The sequence below is a fragment of the Vicia villosa genome, linkage group LG2, assembly GCF_029867415.1.
Source record: "Vicia villosa cultivar HV-30 ecotype Madison, WI linkage group LG2, Vvil1.0, whole genome shotgun sequence".
In the NCBI taxonomy this organism is placed as follows: Eukaryota; Viridiplantae; Streptophyta; class Magnoliopsida; order Fabales; family Fabaceae; genus Vicia; species Vicia villosa.
In genome coordinates, this window is record NC_081181.1 from 199969098 (window position 1) to 199988962 (window position 19865).

Genomic DNA, 19865 nt, shown 5'->3' on the forward strand with positions numbered 1-19865 from the left:
GATTGTTTAGCAGGAGAAGCCCAAGCAGATGACCTCACTGCTGAAGATTTCTAGGATGCAATGATTTAATCCATGGCTCAGAAAGCAAAGGACAAAGCAAAGAGATAATAAAGAATCTTAGAATCTCAAGACAAAGAGAAAAAGACAAGAGAGAATCTTACCTTGTCTGACACTTCAAAAGCAATAATGCAATAATTTAAAAAGATAGAAATCTTATCTTAAAAGAAAAACAATGCAAAAAAACAAAAGCAAAGATAAGAAAAAATCTTATATTGTAAGAAGGCACATGCAAGAATCTTATCTTAAAATAAGGAGAGAATATTTTATGCTTTTTGTAAGAAAGTTTGTGTTTTTTTGTGAATTATTATTGTGTCGATGGGGTCCAATGTGTACCTGGCATTAATAATTTATTTTTGTTTGTTGTAACCGGCTATCATAGGTAGCTCTTACCGACTTAAATAGTAAGCTTTTGTATCCCTATATAAAGGGAATTTCTTTTCTTTTGTAAGCACGCAATTTCAATAATACAACAAAGTTTTTATATATGCTCTGTTTTTTATCTATCCTCTTTTACTAAAATACTTAAAATTTCGATATATATATATATATATATATATATATATATATATATATATATATATATATATAATTTTGCAAAACATAATTTTGAAGGAATGTTTTTTTAAAAAAAATAATATTAAAGTTGACTATATTATACTAAAGGTGAACTGTATTGAGAAGAATGGTTTGGTGAGGAAGACAGACATGATGGTGAAATTGCATACGTAACTCATTTGCGGCCATTCCATTTTTATATGATTTTAATTTTTATCACATGCTTTTCATTGGTAAGAAAATGTTTGTATTTTTTAATAAGAACTCTACCTAAAAAAGAAAAAGACATAAAGCAAAACAAAAAAATGTCAAGCATGTAGTGGTGGTGGGTGAGGGTGTGCTTTGGTTTTTTGTTGCATACTTGTGGTGAATACTCAACCAGCAGCACTAGCCAACCTACAATTCCCATTCCTCCAACCAAGCACTGTGTTCACTGCTAACTCCCAACGGTGGTTGTAATTGGTTGGTTTTTTTGTTGTTGGTTTTAATGCAAATTTCTTTTGAGAGTATGAATGACAACACATTATTTAATAACTTCCTTTTCTTAATTATACTTTTTTAATAACTTTATTTTCTTGATTATATACTTTGGAGAAGTCTCATCATTATAATGGGATATATTGGCTAATTGTATTTTTGTCCAATTATTTTCGAAAATATTGACATTACAGAGAGAAAAATTCCTTTAAATAGGGCCGATTTCAAAAACTAATTGAATGAGGAGTAAAAAATTTAATAATAAATGTAGTTTTTGATTTTCAATGCAATTTTCTTTTTATTCTTTTTATATAATATTTTCTATGTCACTATGAATTTACTATTCTATCACTTAACATGTATGATCATTAAAATAGACCAATAGTTAATAAGGATAATATAGTAAAATAGTTATTTTATCTTACATTTATTACATTTTTTTAATTTGTGGGAATTATTCAAATGTGACACTTAATTTTGGACGAAAGGAGTAATAGTTTTTCATTTTTGTTTGGTCTTGGGATTTGTCTTCAACAAGAGGCTTTAAGCTACTTTTATTTCCAGTATCGATTTGCATATTGACATTATTCAACATTAAAAAGTTTTCATTCAGAGACATTAATTGGTCATTAGAAAATCGCAAATTCTAAGCAAATGCTTGACTAGAATCTTGCATTATTAAAGCTTGTGGGTCCTTCCATGATTGACTTTCTGTTTCACTTCCAGTCCCATTAAAATGGGTTGCACGCGCCTCAGTTCTACCAGGATGAGAATCGTGAACATCTTCGCCACCACTCTCACTTTTCAGTCATCTACACAACGGACCTCCTCCTTACTTTCTGTTCTCCACTCTGATACCATTATCCTCTGTCATAGCAAAATGTATTTCACATCTCTATTATGAATGCCCTAGTATCCCGCAGATAAAGCAGAAAAGACCAAATCTTTCATATTTGAATATGACAGTACACCAATCTCCACCTTTGTTTTTTACTCTTGTTTGCTTTTTTAACGGTTGTCTGACATCAACCTTTACCCGTAACCTCATATATTGTTTCCAAAAACTTGAATTATTATTCTTATCATATTCCACGAAAGATCTTATAAAGTTTGTCATAGCTTTCCCAACTCTCTCCAACATTAGCCCCGCCAGAAGATTGTGAATGGTTTAGAGCAATATTTTCAATATGAACTCCCAATTGCACCCTCTCAATAATCAGTGGATTACCGTCGAAAGTCCACGGACCTCCATATATAGCTGATTCCATGTCCAGTTTGTGATCAAAGTGGAGAAGAAACAAACTTGTTTTCGCTTCCTTAATCGTGACTCTTTTAACCGGCCTCCACATATCCGCCACACTCGTTTTCATAGATTTAACATGAACCGATCTATCTCAGAAACCTCCCAACCAAACAGTACCAGCAAAAATCAACTGTCTCCTCTCCATCCTCATCCACTTCAAAAAAAAATCCTTCTTCCTCACTTTCTTCGTGGATAGAGAGACCTTCAATGTTCAGACTAACCATGTTGTTCTATAGAAATTACAGTCATCCTATTTATAAATGCAATCATTGTCATAAGTTTGATCATCTAGAACATCTTAAATGCATGATTTAAGATGGTCTAAAGGAAATAATTGAAGACATCTTAAATTCACTAACACAAGAGGGGTTAAAAATATTTGGGTTCTAAAAAAAAAATCCAAAAAGCTAATCGAGTAGAGATAAAATCTTCTTCAATTATAGTGCTTTAAAGAAAAAAATCAATCAAACACGTCTTGAATCATTTACAAAGTTGAACTAAAAATTAATTCTATCAATCAATATTTTTAAGAACTAAGCGAGTAATTCCAAGAGAGTAGGGAAGGAAAATCAAAACCAGATTTATCTTAGTCTGTTTGCATTACTCACGCATTTTATCTTTCGTTACATTTACATTTATTTCCAAGTCATTTACTATATCTTAACATCATTACTATATTATTCTTTAAATTCAACCGTCAATTTTAATATTTTTATTCATTTTTTTTACAAATTAAACCTTCAATTCTTTTCAACTAATTTCAGCCCTCAAAATAAAATCTAAATTGAAAATATCCGCTTGTAGTCATTTAAATTAGACAATGAAAATATGAAAAAGTTTTAAAAAATAAAATAAAAATAAAAATGACATGTTCTTTTATTGTTGTTTGAACATTTAGTTTGGGCCAAATATAGAGAATAAGTATGGGTATTGCAAATGGACAATTGATGTTTGAGCCCATAACTTTCTTTTATAAAAAGAAATGCAGAATGATGAAAAACAAAATTAATTGCATTTAAAAAAAAATATTTTTGTTGAGAGTGGGATTTGAACCCACGCCCTTTCGGACCAGAACCTTAATCTGGCGCCTTAGACCAACTCGGCCATCTCAACTTGTTGTAAATTATCAAAAAAGTTCTTTTATATTATCTTCTCAAGTTTGTTGAAAATTCACTTTTTTTTACACTGTTTTCACAGCAACAGAGAAAACATTGATAAGAATACAAGGATGGAAGATGAAGACAAAAAGAATTGACATTTTATGTTGGCTTTCATTCTAAAAAATTTACACATGCATGCACGGATTAACGTTGTTTTTTAAGCACCATGATATAATATAATATATCAAAGACTTTTAATGAAAAAAGATGCGATAATATATTTGTATTAAAGAATTATGATGTTTGAAATTACCTCAAATTATATTAGGGTGTGTTTGTTTCGGAGATACAAATGTTATTCTCGGGAATGTGACATTGAAATTCACATATTTCTCTGTTTGTTTCAAGTTTTGATAAATTATTTTTGAGTACTTTTTATTCTCAGGAATAAATTTTGTTCATGAGTTTCTTCATTTTCATTCTCATGTAAAAGGATGAGAATCTTACACTCCCATGGGAATATAAAATAACCAACCATAACTTCCCACTCTCATATTATATTAACACATTTACTTTGTAATTTTTAATTTTTAAAATTTAATTTTTAAAATTTAATTAAAACAAAATCTAAAAAATATTTTTAGAAACTTTATTCATTTGCCAAACACATTGATAGGAATAAAGTTCCAAGCAATAATATTTCTAAGAATGATATTATGAAGATTATAATTTTAATCATTCAAACAAACACACCCTTAGTTAGCCATCTCCGATAATAAAAACAAACCATGAAATTTAGGAGTAGTGTACACTTGTACTTGTATAATTATATAATCATAAAATGAATGGCTTGGATTTGGATAATCTGAATAGCAAAAATTAGAGTTTTTTTTTTTTTAAACTTAAAAGCCCTACATGTGTACCTCCCACCTCTATATTTTTTCAATAGCCTAACTTTACTGATTTTCTAATTTACTTTGCAAAATCTCAAAATTTCACTAAATTGCTAAAATTTGATACATGTAAAATAAAACGAGGTAACAAGTTTATTCTAAAAAATCTCTACTTAAAAGCAAAAATAAGTACCATATATTTCACATATGTTAGTTGAGTTAAAAAATATTTTCTGAGACTATTTTTGACGTTTAAAAAAAAAACTGATATACCGCATTTCCTCCTATCCTCTATGGGTGTGTTTGGTTGTGAAGAGAAATTAAGAAGAGAGAAAGAGATGAGAAAGAGTATGAGAAGAGAGAAAAAGATGAGAAATAGAGTAGATTTGATGTATTGTTTGTTATAAGAGAAAGAGAAGAGAAATAGAGAAGATAGAAATATTGATAATTTTTAAAAGTACAAGTATACCCCTACTCAATTAAAAAACTCATAAAATTTAATATAATTTGCACTAATTTTTTTTAATATTTATATAATTATAATTTTATTTAGCTAAATATATTAATTACTTAATTCTATTAACTATAAATAATTTTTATATAATTACATGTTTCTATTAACTTTGTAAGCAAATATTATGTAGCACAAAAGATAAAATATATATACAGGCACGTGAGTTTTTATAAGGGTATTATGGACCATTTGATAAAACAAATTGTTTTTTGCAGCTTTCTTCGCAGGTTAGGGAAGAAGCAAAAACGGTATGGGCCCCACACATTTTAAATCTCTCTTCCCTCATTCTTTGCTTGCCAAACAAAAGAAATGTCTCACTTCTCTTGTATCTCTCTCTTCTCTAACTCTCTCTTCTCTAACTCTCTCATACCAAACACACCCTAAAAGTGTGGTAGGCTAAAAAATGTTATTATTTTGTAGTTACAAAAAATGGTTTCAGAGGGAAATTTTGGGGTTCATGAGGACTTAAAGTGAATTTTTCATGACTATAAACTTATGCTTAATATTGATATTTTGATCGTTTGAACGTATAAACTTATTTGTTTGTTAGCATTAATTTTGTTTATGTTTATTTTTATAGATATTTTTAACTCGAGTAGATGTATTATTATAGACATAAAAGTATTGAAAGATGATATATTATTATTATAGCTACTATTTGTTCTTATAAAACCAATGAGAGAAGAGGCAAGTGCGACAAACTAGTGTGTGATTATGAGAGAGGGGGAACTTAGAAGAACAATGGAAGTTTAACTGTCACTTTTAGTTAGAGTGCCAAAATGTACTTTTTGGTTGAGATCATGTATAATGGTGGTATTTGGGTGTTCAAGTTTGATGGTATTCACAACCATGATATAGCAAAGATGTTAGATGATCGTGAGACCCTCAACCGTTTAAAATGGGATGAAATACAATTTATGAATGATATTCCAAAGTACCACATGACACCAAGGCTCGTAATGGGAGCATTGAAAGATCGAAATCTAGAAAATTTGATAAGTGTCACGCAAGTGTACAAAGCACGAGATACATATCATACTAATATGAGAGGTACATACAAAGAAATGTAACACTTGACGAGTTTAATTCCTAATGAGAAGTATGTGCATTGGATTAGAAACAAAGAGAACTCCTATGTTGTAGGCGATATATTCTAGACACATCCTGATTCAGTGAAGCTTCTAAACATGGTTCATTTGGTGGCAATCTTCGACATCACATATAAAACCAACAGGTACATACTCTCTTTACTTGAAATTATTGATGTTCAGTTGATAGAGGTCACTTATTAGGAGAACTTGGTCTCCCTTGTGCATGTGAATTTTTATTTGTTCAAGTACAAGGTAGTCCTTTTCAATTGGATGTCATTAATATAATTTGAAGGAAATTAAATATTAAAGAGCGTGAATTTCTTGAAGAAGAATCTATGATACAATCGGGCTTAAACAAAAATTTTGAAAATTTGGTGAAATACTTTTACACCTTAGATATTGGTGTTCAGTTGGTGATGAAGAAAAAGGTGTGTGGACTTATATATCCTTGTAAAACTTTAATGTGTCTTCTACTTATGAAGTTTAAGTCCAAAGGAGGATTTAATAGGAGTAAGAAGGTGCAAGAGGGTGATGTTCATTGTGATCCTTCTTATTATAGGCATGTTGATGCTTCACAAGGATCAATAATTCAATTGTTCCATAAATCCTCTATGAAACCTTCTCAAGCACTCGCAAGAGGATTGTTTACTAGGTATGCAAGTTACACATGCATGTTACAATTTCGTGTATTTTTGCATGACTACATTGAAGAAATTTTAGATGTGGAAAGGGTGGAAATTTTGGTTTTCAAGCTATTGGAGTTTGCTTCGGTAGGTTAAACAGTGTTCATTGGTTAGTCCCGTCATGAACAGTGCTGTGATGAACAGTCCGCCATGAATAGTGTTGCGGTGAACAATAACAGACGTACCAGCAGTAGCAGTTAGGGTTTCTTTTTGAGCTAGCAACTTGTGCAGATTTGACATGAGTGATTCATGTCTTGAATCAGCAAGTTGTTTCTCCTTATCAAATCTTGTGTGTAGCTCACCAAGTTTTAGCGCTAAATCTTCAGGTGCTGCATGAAAACGCTCACCAATTTGTTCTTAAGTGTCTTGCATAGCATTGTTCAAATGGAGTTGGAAGATTTGGACAGCCTCCTCTATAATTTCTTTAGAAGGAGGGTTGTTGGGTTTAGGGGGAGCCATGAGTTCAACTCTCATTGAAAGCACCAATGATAGATAATTGCTCAAGTTAAACTAGATCTAAGTTTCAAAGGAAGAATAAATAAAACATTTCATAAATTTTCATAGCATTAAAGAAGAAGAACCTTACAATATATAGTTAGGGTTTACTAACTATAATGGGCCATGGGCCATACAAAAGGAAAATAACATAAACTTCATAAAACTGTTATTAAATACACCTCCACTCATAATAATAATCTTTTAGTAAAACAAACATCTTCTTTTCTCTAATGGGTCTTGTTGTCTTCTTAACACAATATTTTTTCTCTCTCGTTCATCATTTATTTTAATAATGAAGGAAAGAGAAAAAAAGATTCACACATAATCTTAACCATTTATTTTTTTAGTCATAATCTCAACCATTTATATTTTTTAGTCAAATTTTTAATACCTTTTATTTCATTAAAAAATTAAGATGAAAATTTAAAAATAACACAATTCACATTAAAACATTAATTAATATAATAATATTTAACCATTAAATATAATAATTAAGTATAATGATTAAATCATTAAATATAATTGTCTAAAAATAAATAGTTAAATTTGCAGCAAAATCCGCAAGAAACTTTCCAATGAATTCTATTTCTATATAACAGTTCGGTTTTAATAAAATCAATATCCGTAGCAAAATTTGCAGGAAATGTTCCTGCGAATTTATCTGAAATTTGAAATATACAAACTGAAGCAAAATCCTCAGGTATTCCTGCGGAATTTTCTGGATCCGCAGGAAAATTTATTTTGTTTAAGAAAATCCCAAAAAAATCCGCAAGTAAACCTGCGGAAAAATTTTCTACAGCAAATTCCACAGCTAATACGTATATTTCTAGTAGTGTATGTCCTCATATAGATGATGTGTATATATATATATATATATATATATATATATATATATATATATATATATATATATATATATATATATATATATATATATATATATAGAAAACAAAATGTAGTTTAAACATTTACAAGATTCAAATCTTCCAAAAGAGAAGCATAATCTAGCTTAATATCAATTAATTACACAGAGAAAAAGACAACATAAACATAAAATTCCAAAGTGGAGTAACAATCAGCTTCACCATTTTCAATATAAAACGCATAGCACTTGGTGAGAAATCGAATCTACCATATTCTAAACTCCAAAGGAACATAGTTAAATTATCATGATGAAGCACTACCAAGATAAAATGATTTAGTACTATTAATGAAAAATCGGAAGGTTCGTAAACTTGCCAAGTGCCACAAATGAAGTTGCACATCACATGGTAAATTAGAATTCTATTAAAATAATCAAATGGATTAAGAAAGAGAACATTGATTTAATAGGCCAATGAAGATAAAGAAAAAGGATTATATGTAGCACTATAAATGGGGTGGCTTTGCCACTGACACCTGTTTTCTTAGAAGTGGTATTATAGTAAGTATTACATGAGCACGATCCTAAATCAAAAATATTTCGGGCACACAAATTAAAAAATTAAGAGAAATATTTAGTCATTGTTTAGGGTTCTGTATATGAGTATATTCAACACATATTCTTTTGTTTTTGGTTGAATGACAATAACTCTCTTTTACCAGCTACTATTACTAAGATTTGATAAGGAATTTAGTCTACTAATTTGCCGCAAGTATGTATAGGAAATTAAATACCATCCGTCTATGTAACGTTTTTAACATTCGCCAAGGTCTTTCGGAATTCTTAAGAGAGTATTTAGTCTGTGTCAACAAAACAAACAATTAAGATAATTCATCCAAATCAAGAAATACTTATAGATGCCTTCTAGAATTGGTTTAGAATGGGACATACTTTAATGAATCTCTCGTCTATAAGTTAGCGGTGTCCTGTGCTAAAGTAATAATGTGAGCAAAATGTTATATCAAAGGCGAGGAAGAAAATACAAAAAAAAAAAGGCCCGAGATGCAAAATAGCGTACTTCCCATATAGACATTTCGTGGAGGGGTTAATATATGACCTGTTAGAGACAAGACAACATTCAAGTCAAGTGGAAAGCATGTCGAGAGCTTCATGCCTCTGGACACTCGTTGGATGCAAATATAGCGCAGAGTTTTTCACATGCATAACATCCCTTAACCATCAGCTCCAAAGACAGAGCCTAGATTATCACATGCCCTTTAGTCAAGTCCCCTTTGTAGCTAAAAATCTCCATCCTTAGATCATGTTCAGTCTCATCATGTTTCTCTCTATCAGCACGCTCCATAAGAAGAACTCTTAGCAGATAGGTCTCTTTAAGGATAGATAACTTCGGGGAGGGATTCTTGAAGACGACCTTGTAATCCCCATAAAAACTTTAGGAAAGGGAAGGCGGGCACCTCTAAACCTAATGGTGTCAAAAGCATCATCACTCCATAGGAAGGACTCAGATGACAAGACCTTTTTTTGAGACGATGCAGGGGCTTCCGCCCACTATGTAAGAATCAATTAGGCCGCCTTACCCTTAGGGAGGATTCACTCACCCTGCCTCTGGATCTTCGGGGATTGAGACTCACTAAGCCCCTCACCCTCAGGTTTCCGTTTGACCCCCTGTTTAGCTGACCTTCGAGGCGGCTTTGAGGGTTATCCGAGCTTGAGTAATAAGTTTTCTGCTTGGCTAAGCACTTCTTCATCTCTTCTATGAAAATCTTGGACATCTTCTCTACAATAAAATCAAGAAGAAATAATGATCGTGAGTTATGTAAGCATCAACAAGGGACAACGTCTTTAAAACTTACTTATATATTTGCCCAGGGATTTGTCATCCCTTTGGTCCAAAATAATCATGGTGCGGAACCCCATGACTTTAAACTCGTCCAAAGTTTGGACCACCTCAACCTCATCAGCAGTTAGGCCAGTATAGCTATACATGGTAATCATCGGGGACTATATGTCCAAGCGAGGGGAAATATAGGGGCACCATCTTCCCTAGTAGTAACTTAAGACGAATTGACTCGTCCTCACAACCTCACATATTTGTCCTTCCATCCTTTGAAGTGGTTGAAATGAGGTTTGAATAAGGCTCTCCCAAGCAAAATGTATATGGTTACCTAGCCCTAGTCAACAGACGGTTTGGTTCCATAAAAAGAGAAAACAAATCCTGATGGTGAAGTAAGACCCTATTAGCCAGCATATAATCTCAAATTTCCTAATCAGGTTTCAGCCGTTGGGTGTGATGTAGGAAGGGCCATACTAAGCCTCCTAAGAACCTCTATAAAAAAGAAGGAGAAGGGGAAGAGAAACTCAACCTCGTGAATGGTGGATATGTATAAGTAAGAGGAAGAAGTGGAAGAGGTTTCAGAGGAAACCTTGTTGTCCATCTCCTCTATAGAGCACGCCTCCAAAATAACATCTTCATCATCACAGGAAGAGAATGTAAGCTGCTATCGATGGGAGTTACTTGGTCGTTAATAGTGTAGATGGGCCTAATACCCCTACCATCGTTGGACTCAATGTCAGAGGTGACCATAACCTTTCCATTTCTTGAGAAAACAGAATGAAAAGAGGAGTCACTGTCACTACCATCATTGTTATCACTATATCACAAATAAGAGAACTCTCACATATGCCAAACATGCCTAGTTCCATTAATTTACAATCAATAGTCCCATAAAGACACCTGACATCCCTATAACAGTAGTTAAGGCTATACTCTCGTCATGAGTCGAAGATTCTACCATATCACCATCCTCATCTCAATCCCTAATAATTTTCATAAAGAAAATGGACTAAGGGAGTATCAAAACTGTACATGTGTATGGTATGGGCTTGAGCTCGGGGAGATGCGAAAGTGTGTGGAAAAGTGAAAGTGAAGGGGTTCATCCCCTTAAATAGAAGAGGAAATCTAGGGATAATCAAAATTACCCTATGTTTTCAATTAGACGTGAAAGGTTCTACACATTTCAACATGTGCTAGAGAAATAAGGTCAAGTGGGCATCCATGGTTAACTCGTCAATGAATATATATTTTGTGCGTAAAAAAGTTACTTACGGCCATGTATGAGTCATGTATTTTCAATCACGTTATCAAATTGCTTATATATTCACTACAAGACTTTTATTATAATTTTCGAGGTAGTCTCAAGATTCATTAATGTTCAATTTCCTCTATGAGAATGGATTAAACTATAACATGCATATCTCTTTATTTTTAATAGATATTATAAAAGATTCTTATAAATAATTTCTCGGAATTATTTAAAAATCATTATGAAGATTATAAAAAAAACTATTTATTATATACATCATTGCACAAAACAAAACCATCCACTGCTCCATAGTGAAATATCCATCAAAGTGACTCAATGTAATATGTGTTAGAAAATATAAAAAGCATATGACAGTCAACTATTGTTAGAAAATTTAATCTGACAGAGGTAAAACATGAAGTTGGAGATTCGAAAACAGCTGTGAATGTGTCCGAATGGTTGACTTGTTACTACTGTCAACTCAACAACTTACTACATAAAACAAACACCTTGACTGTCTCTGAGACTGTGCTTGGACCACTATTGCATACAACACCAAAGCATTTTCACATGTACATCAATCCTAATAATGCTCCTGTCTGGTCTCGTCACACGACCATGTATATATATATATATATATATATATATATATATATATATATATATATATATATATATATATATATATATATATATATATATATATATATATATATATATATATATATATATATATATATATATATATATATATATTCATGTTGGTGGTACCAACACCAAGCTATCCCTTGGATACTCCATAGTCCAAAACCATTTTTCTCTCTTTCTCAAGTGAAAATGAGGCTAAGTTTTATCTTTAGAGGTCCACTCTTATTCATTTTCTTTCTGTTTTTCTCCACAATACTCTCTTCAAGGCCACTAACAAGTGAACAAGGTATATATACATACAAATCTTAACTGTTATTCAAGTTTGTGAGTTATGTATTTTTATGAAGTATAGAAACTGGTTTTTCAGGGAAGAACTTTTTTTTGGAGTTTGAAGGAGGTGAATCTTTGAAGGTAGACACAATTTTTAGTAAATATTATTTTTTTCTATTCACAATTTTTTAGAAAAGCTATACCTTATTATGCTTGTTATGAAACCTCACAGGTTATGGAAATGGAGAATTGCAATATTGAAGATGAAGAATGTATGCAGAGAAGAATGACTTTAGAAGCTCACCTAGACTACATCTACACCCAACATCATAAGAAGCCTTGAAATCATAAATCTTTTCATACTTCAATAAAGAGTTAAAGTATCTTTTTATATTTAGATTTTCGATAATGAAAAGATAGGATGTTCCTGTTGTGTTTATTTTGACTATAACACATGAAAATGCTTCTTAAAGTGAAATGATGTTATGGTATGAGATATCCTTTGTTTGATGTAATGCAATTGCTATAAACCTTAAATATATAGTATAGTAGAAACTAATTTGTGACTTCTATTAGCTAGCCTATGTATATATGGGATATATAGTTTTTGCAACATTCCAGATATATTTGCATAAGTTAAGTTGTGTTTGCTATGAGTTGAGAATTAATCTATCGGTTATCATAATATAGTGGTTTGAATGTGAAGATATTTTATGTAGAATTCAAATTATTGTGTTTTTTTTTACAAATATTTATTTGAGTGTGTGTTTCACTAAATACATATATTGTAAAAAAATTATAGTCCTTGAGAGAATTTGAGTATGAAAATTCTTTAAACAAAAACCAAAAGCAACAAATTCAACATAAATATCATTATCAATGGTAATTTTCTTATATGAACAAGATTTTTAATTAATTTTTGGTGTATGTAAGACATTGTTTAGGGTTAAGTAATTAATAGAATTATGTATTAATGTATTTTCAAAACCAATAACTTGAATATTATAACCATTATCAACAATAATATTATTGGTCACATTTGAATAACATGTGAGATTATCTCCATTAACAGTCATGTGAGAAGTGGTTTTGAGGTCCGTGTATCACTTATTAGGAGTCATATAGAGTATGCAAAACAACTTCAATGTGAATTGGTGCATATGATGGTTGGACATTAGTTGTTGTTGCTTGCCTTAAGAGTCTGGAGAGGCTTAGTGATGAGAAGGAGACTAATTATGTCAATTTGGTGTTGTTGGGTACAAACACAGTGGTGTAGCCCAAGGTTGCCACAATGTAGCCCATGATGGAAAGGGTCGTTGTTGATTTTGTGAAGAAAATGACACCTCTAGTCTAGGGTCCTAGCTCCGCCACTTCCATATTGAGAATAGGAATAGAAAGACCGGTAGACAACTACCAAGCCAAAATCATATTTAGGTTGCGAATTTATAGCGAAAAAGAACATGTTGAGTAGATTCTTGGGCAACTCTACAAAGGTTGCACATTAAAGCCAGAATGCATATTAACAATAGAAGAGTCACGTAACAAGCTGCATGAAAATGATTCAATCACATAGCCTACTGTTAGTGTGTGTTTACCATGTTACCATGCATCCTCCTGCATTGGATTAGATACCCTTCAATTCTGTTTTAGTTAGTTACATGTGTGTTGATATATAACTGTAGATTGTAACTAACTTTACCAATCAATGAATCAAGTTCTTCTTCTTCTCTCTTTCTCTTTTTCACTTTCATGTGTTGATTCTTCTCCATCAAAGGACATGTATACCTTCTTATATGGTATAAGAGCAGGTTAACCCTATTTTGTTTCTGTTGCACTCGATTCTGAAGTTTGTGCTTCGATCATTGATTCATTTATTTCGTGTTGATCATTTTGATTTGTATCGATCAACACTTTTTCCACTAATTATTGATTCATCATATTGTTTCTTCTTGTTCTTGATTCGTTACGATGGCTGGGAGAAAGAACAGCAACAATGAGATACAAGATCAACTTGATCCATACTACATTCATCCATCTGAAAATCCTGCAATTGTTTGTGTTACACCAGCTTTATCTGGAGAAAATTATCATGCGTGGTCGATGAAGATGGGAAGAGTGTTGGCCATGAAGAATAAATTTCAGTTTGTTGATGGAACAATTGAAGTACCTAATTGCAACAATCTCAATTACGTTGCATGGCAGAGATGCAAAATCTTGTTCACACATGGATCATTAATTCAATAACACCTTTCATAGCTCAAAGCGTAGTGTTGATTGAAAATTTTGTGGATGTGTGGAACGACCTCAGGGGTCGATTTATGAGAGGAGACAAGATTCATGTTGCACAACTATATCAAGAGATTTCAAACCTAAAGAAAGGAAGCAAGAAAATCTCTGATTATTTCACAGAGTTGAGGAGATTATGGGAGGAACTTGATCAATATAGGCCAATGCCAAATTGTACATGTCATGTGACTTGTGCATGCCTTGCCGTGAGGAACAGCGGAAGCTTTAGAGCTGAAGATCGTATAATTCAGTTCTTGATTGGCTTGAATGAAGAGTTCCATGGAGTTGTTTCCTAATTGCTACTTATGGATCCTAAGTGCTTCAGCAAGAAAGGAAAATTTGTGGAGTTGGAACTATTTTGTCTAGAAGCAATACCACTGAAGATGGAACTAGAATGGTGAATGTTGTTGATATCACTAAGCAATTTAGAAGAGGTAGAGGAAATAGTGGATATGGCAGAGGAGGAAACAGTGGAAATGGCAATGGCAGAGGTAGAGGCAATTTCAAAGTTTGTACACACAGTGGTAAAAATGGACATATTGTGGACAATTGCTACAAAAAGCATGGTTATCCTCCTAATCTTGGCAGAGGATCTTCCGCACAAGTCAATCAAGTTGAAGCAAATGTGGCAGTTGGATCTTCCAATGATGAAGCAAACATGACCTTGACAAATGAGCATTACAACAATTTGATGATGATGCTCGAGAAGCATACATCTTCAGCATCAGTGAACATGGCAAAGGGAGGTAAACCTTATATTGCTAGTTTTAATATTAGTAGGGGTGTTAAATGGATATTAGACACAGGTGCTACACACCATATATGCAATAATTTAGACTGGTTCCTAAAGCATGATAAGATTGATCCAGTTGTGGTGAATTTACCAAATGGAGATTCTATAACCACTTCTATATGTGGAGATGTTAGAATATTCAAAGACCTTGTCATTCATGGTGTATTATATCTACCAAAGTTTGAAGTGAATTTAATTTCTGTTTTAAAGTTGTGTAAAGAGCAAGATTGCAATCTTGTTTTTGAAACTAATAGATGCATTATACAGGCAAGGAAGAATTTGAAGAGGATTGGTTTAGCTAGTGAACTGGATGGTCTGTATTATTTAAGTCTAAAGAAAGACACATCTCTTACCACTAGCAATGAAGGTTTTGTATCAAGCACATTCACAAGTAAGAACACTTGGTTATTATCTCATGTATGTGATTTGAATAGTTAAAATTTCATTATTTTTTGAATTTTCAAGTTGAATCACATTTTTTATCGAGAAAAAGTGAGTTGGTAAATCACATTTGATTACAAGATTAAAATTTGGATTGACAAAGGTTAAGTGATAATTAGGCTAATATATTATTTAAGTTCACTTTTTCTTTTCTTTTCTATAATTAATTGGAAGAATGAAAAAAGATATGAAATTTTTTATTTTTTTAGGTTGAGTCACATATTTTGCCGGACGATAAAGAGAAGGTGAATCATATTTTTTATCGAGAAAAAATGAGTTGATAAATTACATAGGATTATAATATTGAACTTTGGATTGAAAAAGGTTAAGGGAGAATTAGGCTAATTTATTATTTGAGTTCATTTTTTTCTTTTCTATAAATAATTGGAAGAATAAAAAAGGTATGAAATTTTAAGTGTATTTATTTTTTGTCTTTATTTTTCATTTAATTTTTTTATTATATATTAAATAGGAGATTTGATCCATTATAATTTTTTTTCAGGTTGAGTCACATATTTTGTCCTATAACAATAAGACATTGAGTTACCATTGATTTGTACATATTTTAATATTAAATTCAAAAAAAATAAATATATTAAAATTTTATATCTAAAATTTGAATATTAACTGTTATTTATAATAAACCATTTCTTCTATTTTACAAAATATAATTTATCTTGACGCATTGTTTGATTTTGTACACATTTCAATATAAAAATTTAAAAACAATTTAATATATTAAAATTTTATATCTAAAAATTGAATTTTAATTGATATTTGATAATTAATTATATCATTATAAACTACTTTTTATAAATAATATGCAATTTCGATATTTTTCGTATTAGATAAAGGTTATAAGTAAAATATTTCACTTCAAATTTAAACAATAATAAAAAATTGAACAAATTGATCTCAATATCATAGTATATCTTTGTCATTATGTTTTTCTTTGCAAACATGTTATTTTATAATTTAATTTATGTATATTATATTTTAACTCTTCAATGCTATAATAATGTTTGAAACCTTTAATTACTATATTTTATTATTATCATTAATATTTTTCTACACAATCGTTAAATTCTGTAATTTCAAACACTATTAAAATATTTAAACAGTCATACTTGTTACTCTAAAACTAAATATCATCACAGTTCATTATGAAAAAAATATAACAATTTTTGTTAAAACAATTAATCAAAATATAGGCTTTTTAAATAAACTAATTATTTTGTTTTATTAATTTTTTAATATACAATTTATTTAAACTCCATCTATTACTTTTTAAAACTTTTAATTAACAATTTAAATTCATTTAATTCTCATATAAACCGTAATAAATGCAAAAAGATTGATTGCCTTTTAAAATAAAAAATAATATTTAAATATAACTAAATAATATTATCTATTAACAATATATATGAAGTTAGAAATTTTTGTTACAATTTTTTTTATCAAGCATGAATGAAATCATATTATTATAAAATAAAATAAAATAAAATATTTTTCTTATTTTGAAATACACATTTAATTATTATATATGCAAACAGCTGCGCATTGTGCGGATAACTTTCTAATAATAATAACTAGTAGTTTGCCCGTGCGATTGCACGGGAAAGTTTGTATAATTTGCTCTTAATAATTTGTTAATCATATTTTTAATATAAAAAAATATCAATTGTAAGAAAATAAGTAAAATATAGATTGAAAAAGGGAAAAGCGTAGGAGTAAGGTGAAAAGAATATTACCGTAGTTTTATTATGATATAATGTGATTTTTTTAATGAAATGAAAACAAAATATAAGAGAAAATGAAGATGAAGATATGACCTTAAAATAGTCTCAACCTAACATTCAAAAGTTTAATTCTTATGTTAGCATAAAGAAATATATAGTAGAGGTGGGATAATAGTGGAACGTTAAAAACAAATCACATGATTATTGATTAATTATATATTGTATATATTAGTCCGTGATAAATAATTATATTGTTTAATAATAATGTAATCACTGAAAAAGAAAAACTAAATGGTAAAATGAATTATTAAAAAATAATAATAGAAAAAAACATTAGTTAACTTCAGAGACTAATCCTTTGATCCGATATTGTAGTAGATGATTAAATTTTCTCAAAAAATTTAACATTGATGTGTGGTTAGGATTTATTTTGAATAAAAAATCTACGATTAAGTTGAAAGAGATCTTTATCATATCATGCAAGTATTCTTCAATATAACATCCATTTTTTTATAATTCATTTTTTTTTTAAATCTATAAAAGAAATTTACCTATAAAAATTATAAGGTAAAATGAATGTGTGGAAAGAAAACTAAGAGAAAATAATACGAAAAAAATGGGATAATTACAATGACTAATCCCTCAAATTGATGAGAATTCTATTAGATGACAGCATAACTTTTTAACATTGCAATGAGATTTAATACAGTAAAAAATGTTAAATGGGATATAAATTATAAAAAATTTATAACATATTTATTTGACAGTTCTTTTAAACAAAACTTATTTGATATTTATATTTAAATTAAATATATATATTTATAATTTTTATTATTATTATTATTATTATTATTATTATTATTATTATTATTGGAGAATTAAAGACTTTTTGTATAAAAAATGAGAATTAGAATAATAAGATATAATAGTGCTAATTGAATATATTATTATTATTATTATTTTTAATATTATTATTAGTTAGATATTATATAATTATTATTATTAATACTGGTGATTTAATATTATTATTATTATTATTATTATATTATTATAAATATTATAATTATTATTATTATTATTTATTTTTAGAGTTTGTATTTATAATTAGAGTTTTTATTAATAATTATTAATGTAAAATCAATTTTTAAAAAAGTAGAATTATGATTGATATTAGAGTGACATGTGTCAAAGGTTGCCAAGAGTTATTATCATCATGACACATGGCTAGGGTTGCCATCATGACAACCTTACATTTATATATATGATAATGATCGGATAACTTGAAAGTCCACTCAAATCCGTCGGAAAACCGGAAAGTCAACTCAAATGCATCCCAATAAGGGATTGGTATATAAAAGATGTTTTGTCTATTTTTTCCGTGAGACAAAGATAAGACCAACTGAAACCATTGGATGGGATGGATCATCAGGTTGAGTTGAATTCTACACATACCTAGCCAAAAAACCTCCCATGATAATTGGTCTGTCTGTTCTTAGAAATGGCATTTACAAAGATGTTGACCCAAATCACAAGCTTTAGCTAAGCTACAAACAATTTGGAAGAAAAAAAAAAGAGCAAAGAAGATGCGATAAGGGGTGTCCAATATGTATGGTGGGTTATTTTCAAAAACCAATTCATAACCATCTTAAAATTATTTTTTGGATTTATAACCATAATCACATTTTAATAAAAATTAGTTATAATATTGGTTGTAAATTTGATTATGATTATATAACTGATTTTTTTAAAAAAATCCAATTTAAAAAAAAAAAATTTTATTTCAAAAAATAAAACATTAATTTGAGAATTAAAATATTTTGATTTGGATTATAACCGAATCCAAAATAATTTAACCGATTAATAACTAAACCGGTTAATAATCATTCAATTATATTCGAATTATATGAATGAATAACCAAACCATTAATAACTAAACCAGTTAATAGTCATTCAATTATATCCTAATATTTAAAAATAATTTAGATTTGATTATGAATTTGTGCATCACAACTGGATATTTTGCACACCCCTAGATGTGATTATAGGTTGCAATTGCACAAAACACAAATTTTGAGAAGGAAAAAACATACAAATAAATTATCCTTGACAACACTGTTCCAAGTATTTTTTGAAAAACTAATCAACATGAATAAAAATAGTGTTCTGTTTCTTCAAAACAAACCAGGAAAAAAATTACTAACAAGGCAAATTCAGACTAGTTACAAAAATAAATATTATGATGACATTATTCTCCATCTCATCTCAAAGGGAAAAAAACAAATTTGAATAGCAAAATAAACTGTAACAAACATGAACCAAGTTTATATTTGTTCTATAAGAGAATGAAAGTTATTAAAATTTGACAAATAAAAATTGGATAATAATTATTCTTATACATTAAGATAACTGCTCAGGTACATACAACACGGATTCGAATCAACGACATCTCATTTATTCACCCATAAGAAATACAATTGCAGACACGCGGATTCGAATCAACGACATCTCATTTATTCACCTATAAGAAATACAATTACAAAGACGCGGA

At 29.9% G+C, this 19865-nt stretch overlaps 2 protein-coding genes and 1 non-coding gene across 3 annotated transcripts; 2 read left to right on the forward strand and 1 right to left on the reverse strand.

Annotated features, from left to right (window-relative positions):
• Nucleotides 1–3427: 3427 nt before the first annotated feature.
• On the reverse strand, nucleotides 3428–3508 carry TRNAL-AAG (transfer RNA leucine (anticodon AAG)). The gene has a single exon. It is a non-coding gene; the product is annotated as a tRNA-Leu (tRNA).
• An 8407-nt stretch (nucleotides 3509–11915) lies between these two features.
• Nucleotides 11916–12784, forward strand: LOC131647925 (phytosulfokines 3-like). Its single transcript, XM_058917740.1, has 3 exons — nucleotides 11916–12074; nucleotides 12156–12199; nucleotides 12291–12784. The coding sequence occupies exons 1-3, from the start codon at nucleotides 11978–11980 to the stop codon at nucleotides 12399–12401; spliced, it is 252 nt and encodes an 83-aa protein (XP_058773723.1). The 5' UTR covers nucleotides 11916–11977; the 3' UTR covers nucleotides 12402–12784.
• A 1242-nt stretch (nucleotides 12785–14026) lies between these two features.
• Nucleotides 14027–14640, forward strand: LOC131651064 (uncharacterized). Its single transcript, XM_058920742.1, has 2 exons — nucleotides 14027–14274; nucleotides 14367–14640. Exons 1-2 carry the CDS (start codon nucleotides 14027–14029, stop codon nucleotides 14638–14640), a joined length of 522 nt encoding a protein of 173 aa, XP_058776725.1.
• The last annotated feature ends 5225 nt before the right edge of the window (nucleotides 14641–19865 follow it).

Bases quoted from the DNA above. Each gene is read 5' to 3' on its own strand.
- LOC131647925 (XM_058917740.1), top strand. From the start codon at position 11,978: ATGAGGCTAAGTTTTATCTTTAGAGGTCCACTCTTATTCATTTTCTTT. The intron at 12,075-12,155 runs GTATATATACAT...CTGGTTTTTCAG, and splicing joins GCCACTAACAAGTGAACAAG to GGAAGAACTTTTTTTTGGAG. The intron at 12,200-12,290 runs GTAGACACAATT...GAAACCTCACAG, and splicing joins AAGGAGGTGAATCTTTGAAG to GTTATGGAAATGGAGAATTG.
- LOC131651064 (XM_058920742.1), top strand. From the start codon at position 14,027: ATGGCTGGGAGAAAGAACAGCAACAATGAGATACAAGATCAACTTGAT. The intron at 14,275-14,366 runs GTTCACACATGG...GAACGACCTCAG, and splicing joins TGGCAGAGATGCAAAATCTT to GGGTCGATTTATGAGAGGAG.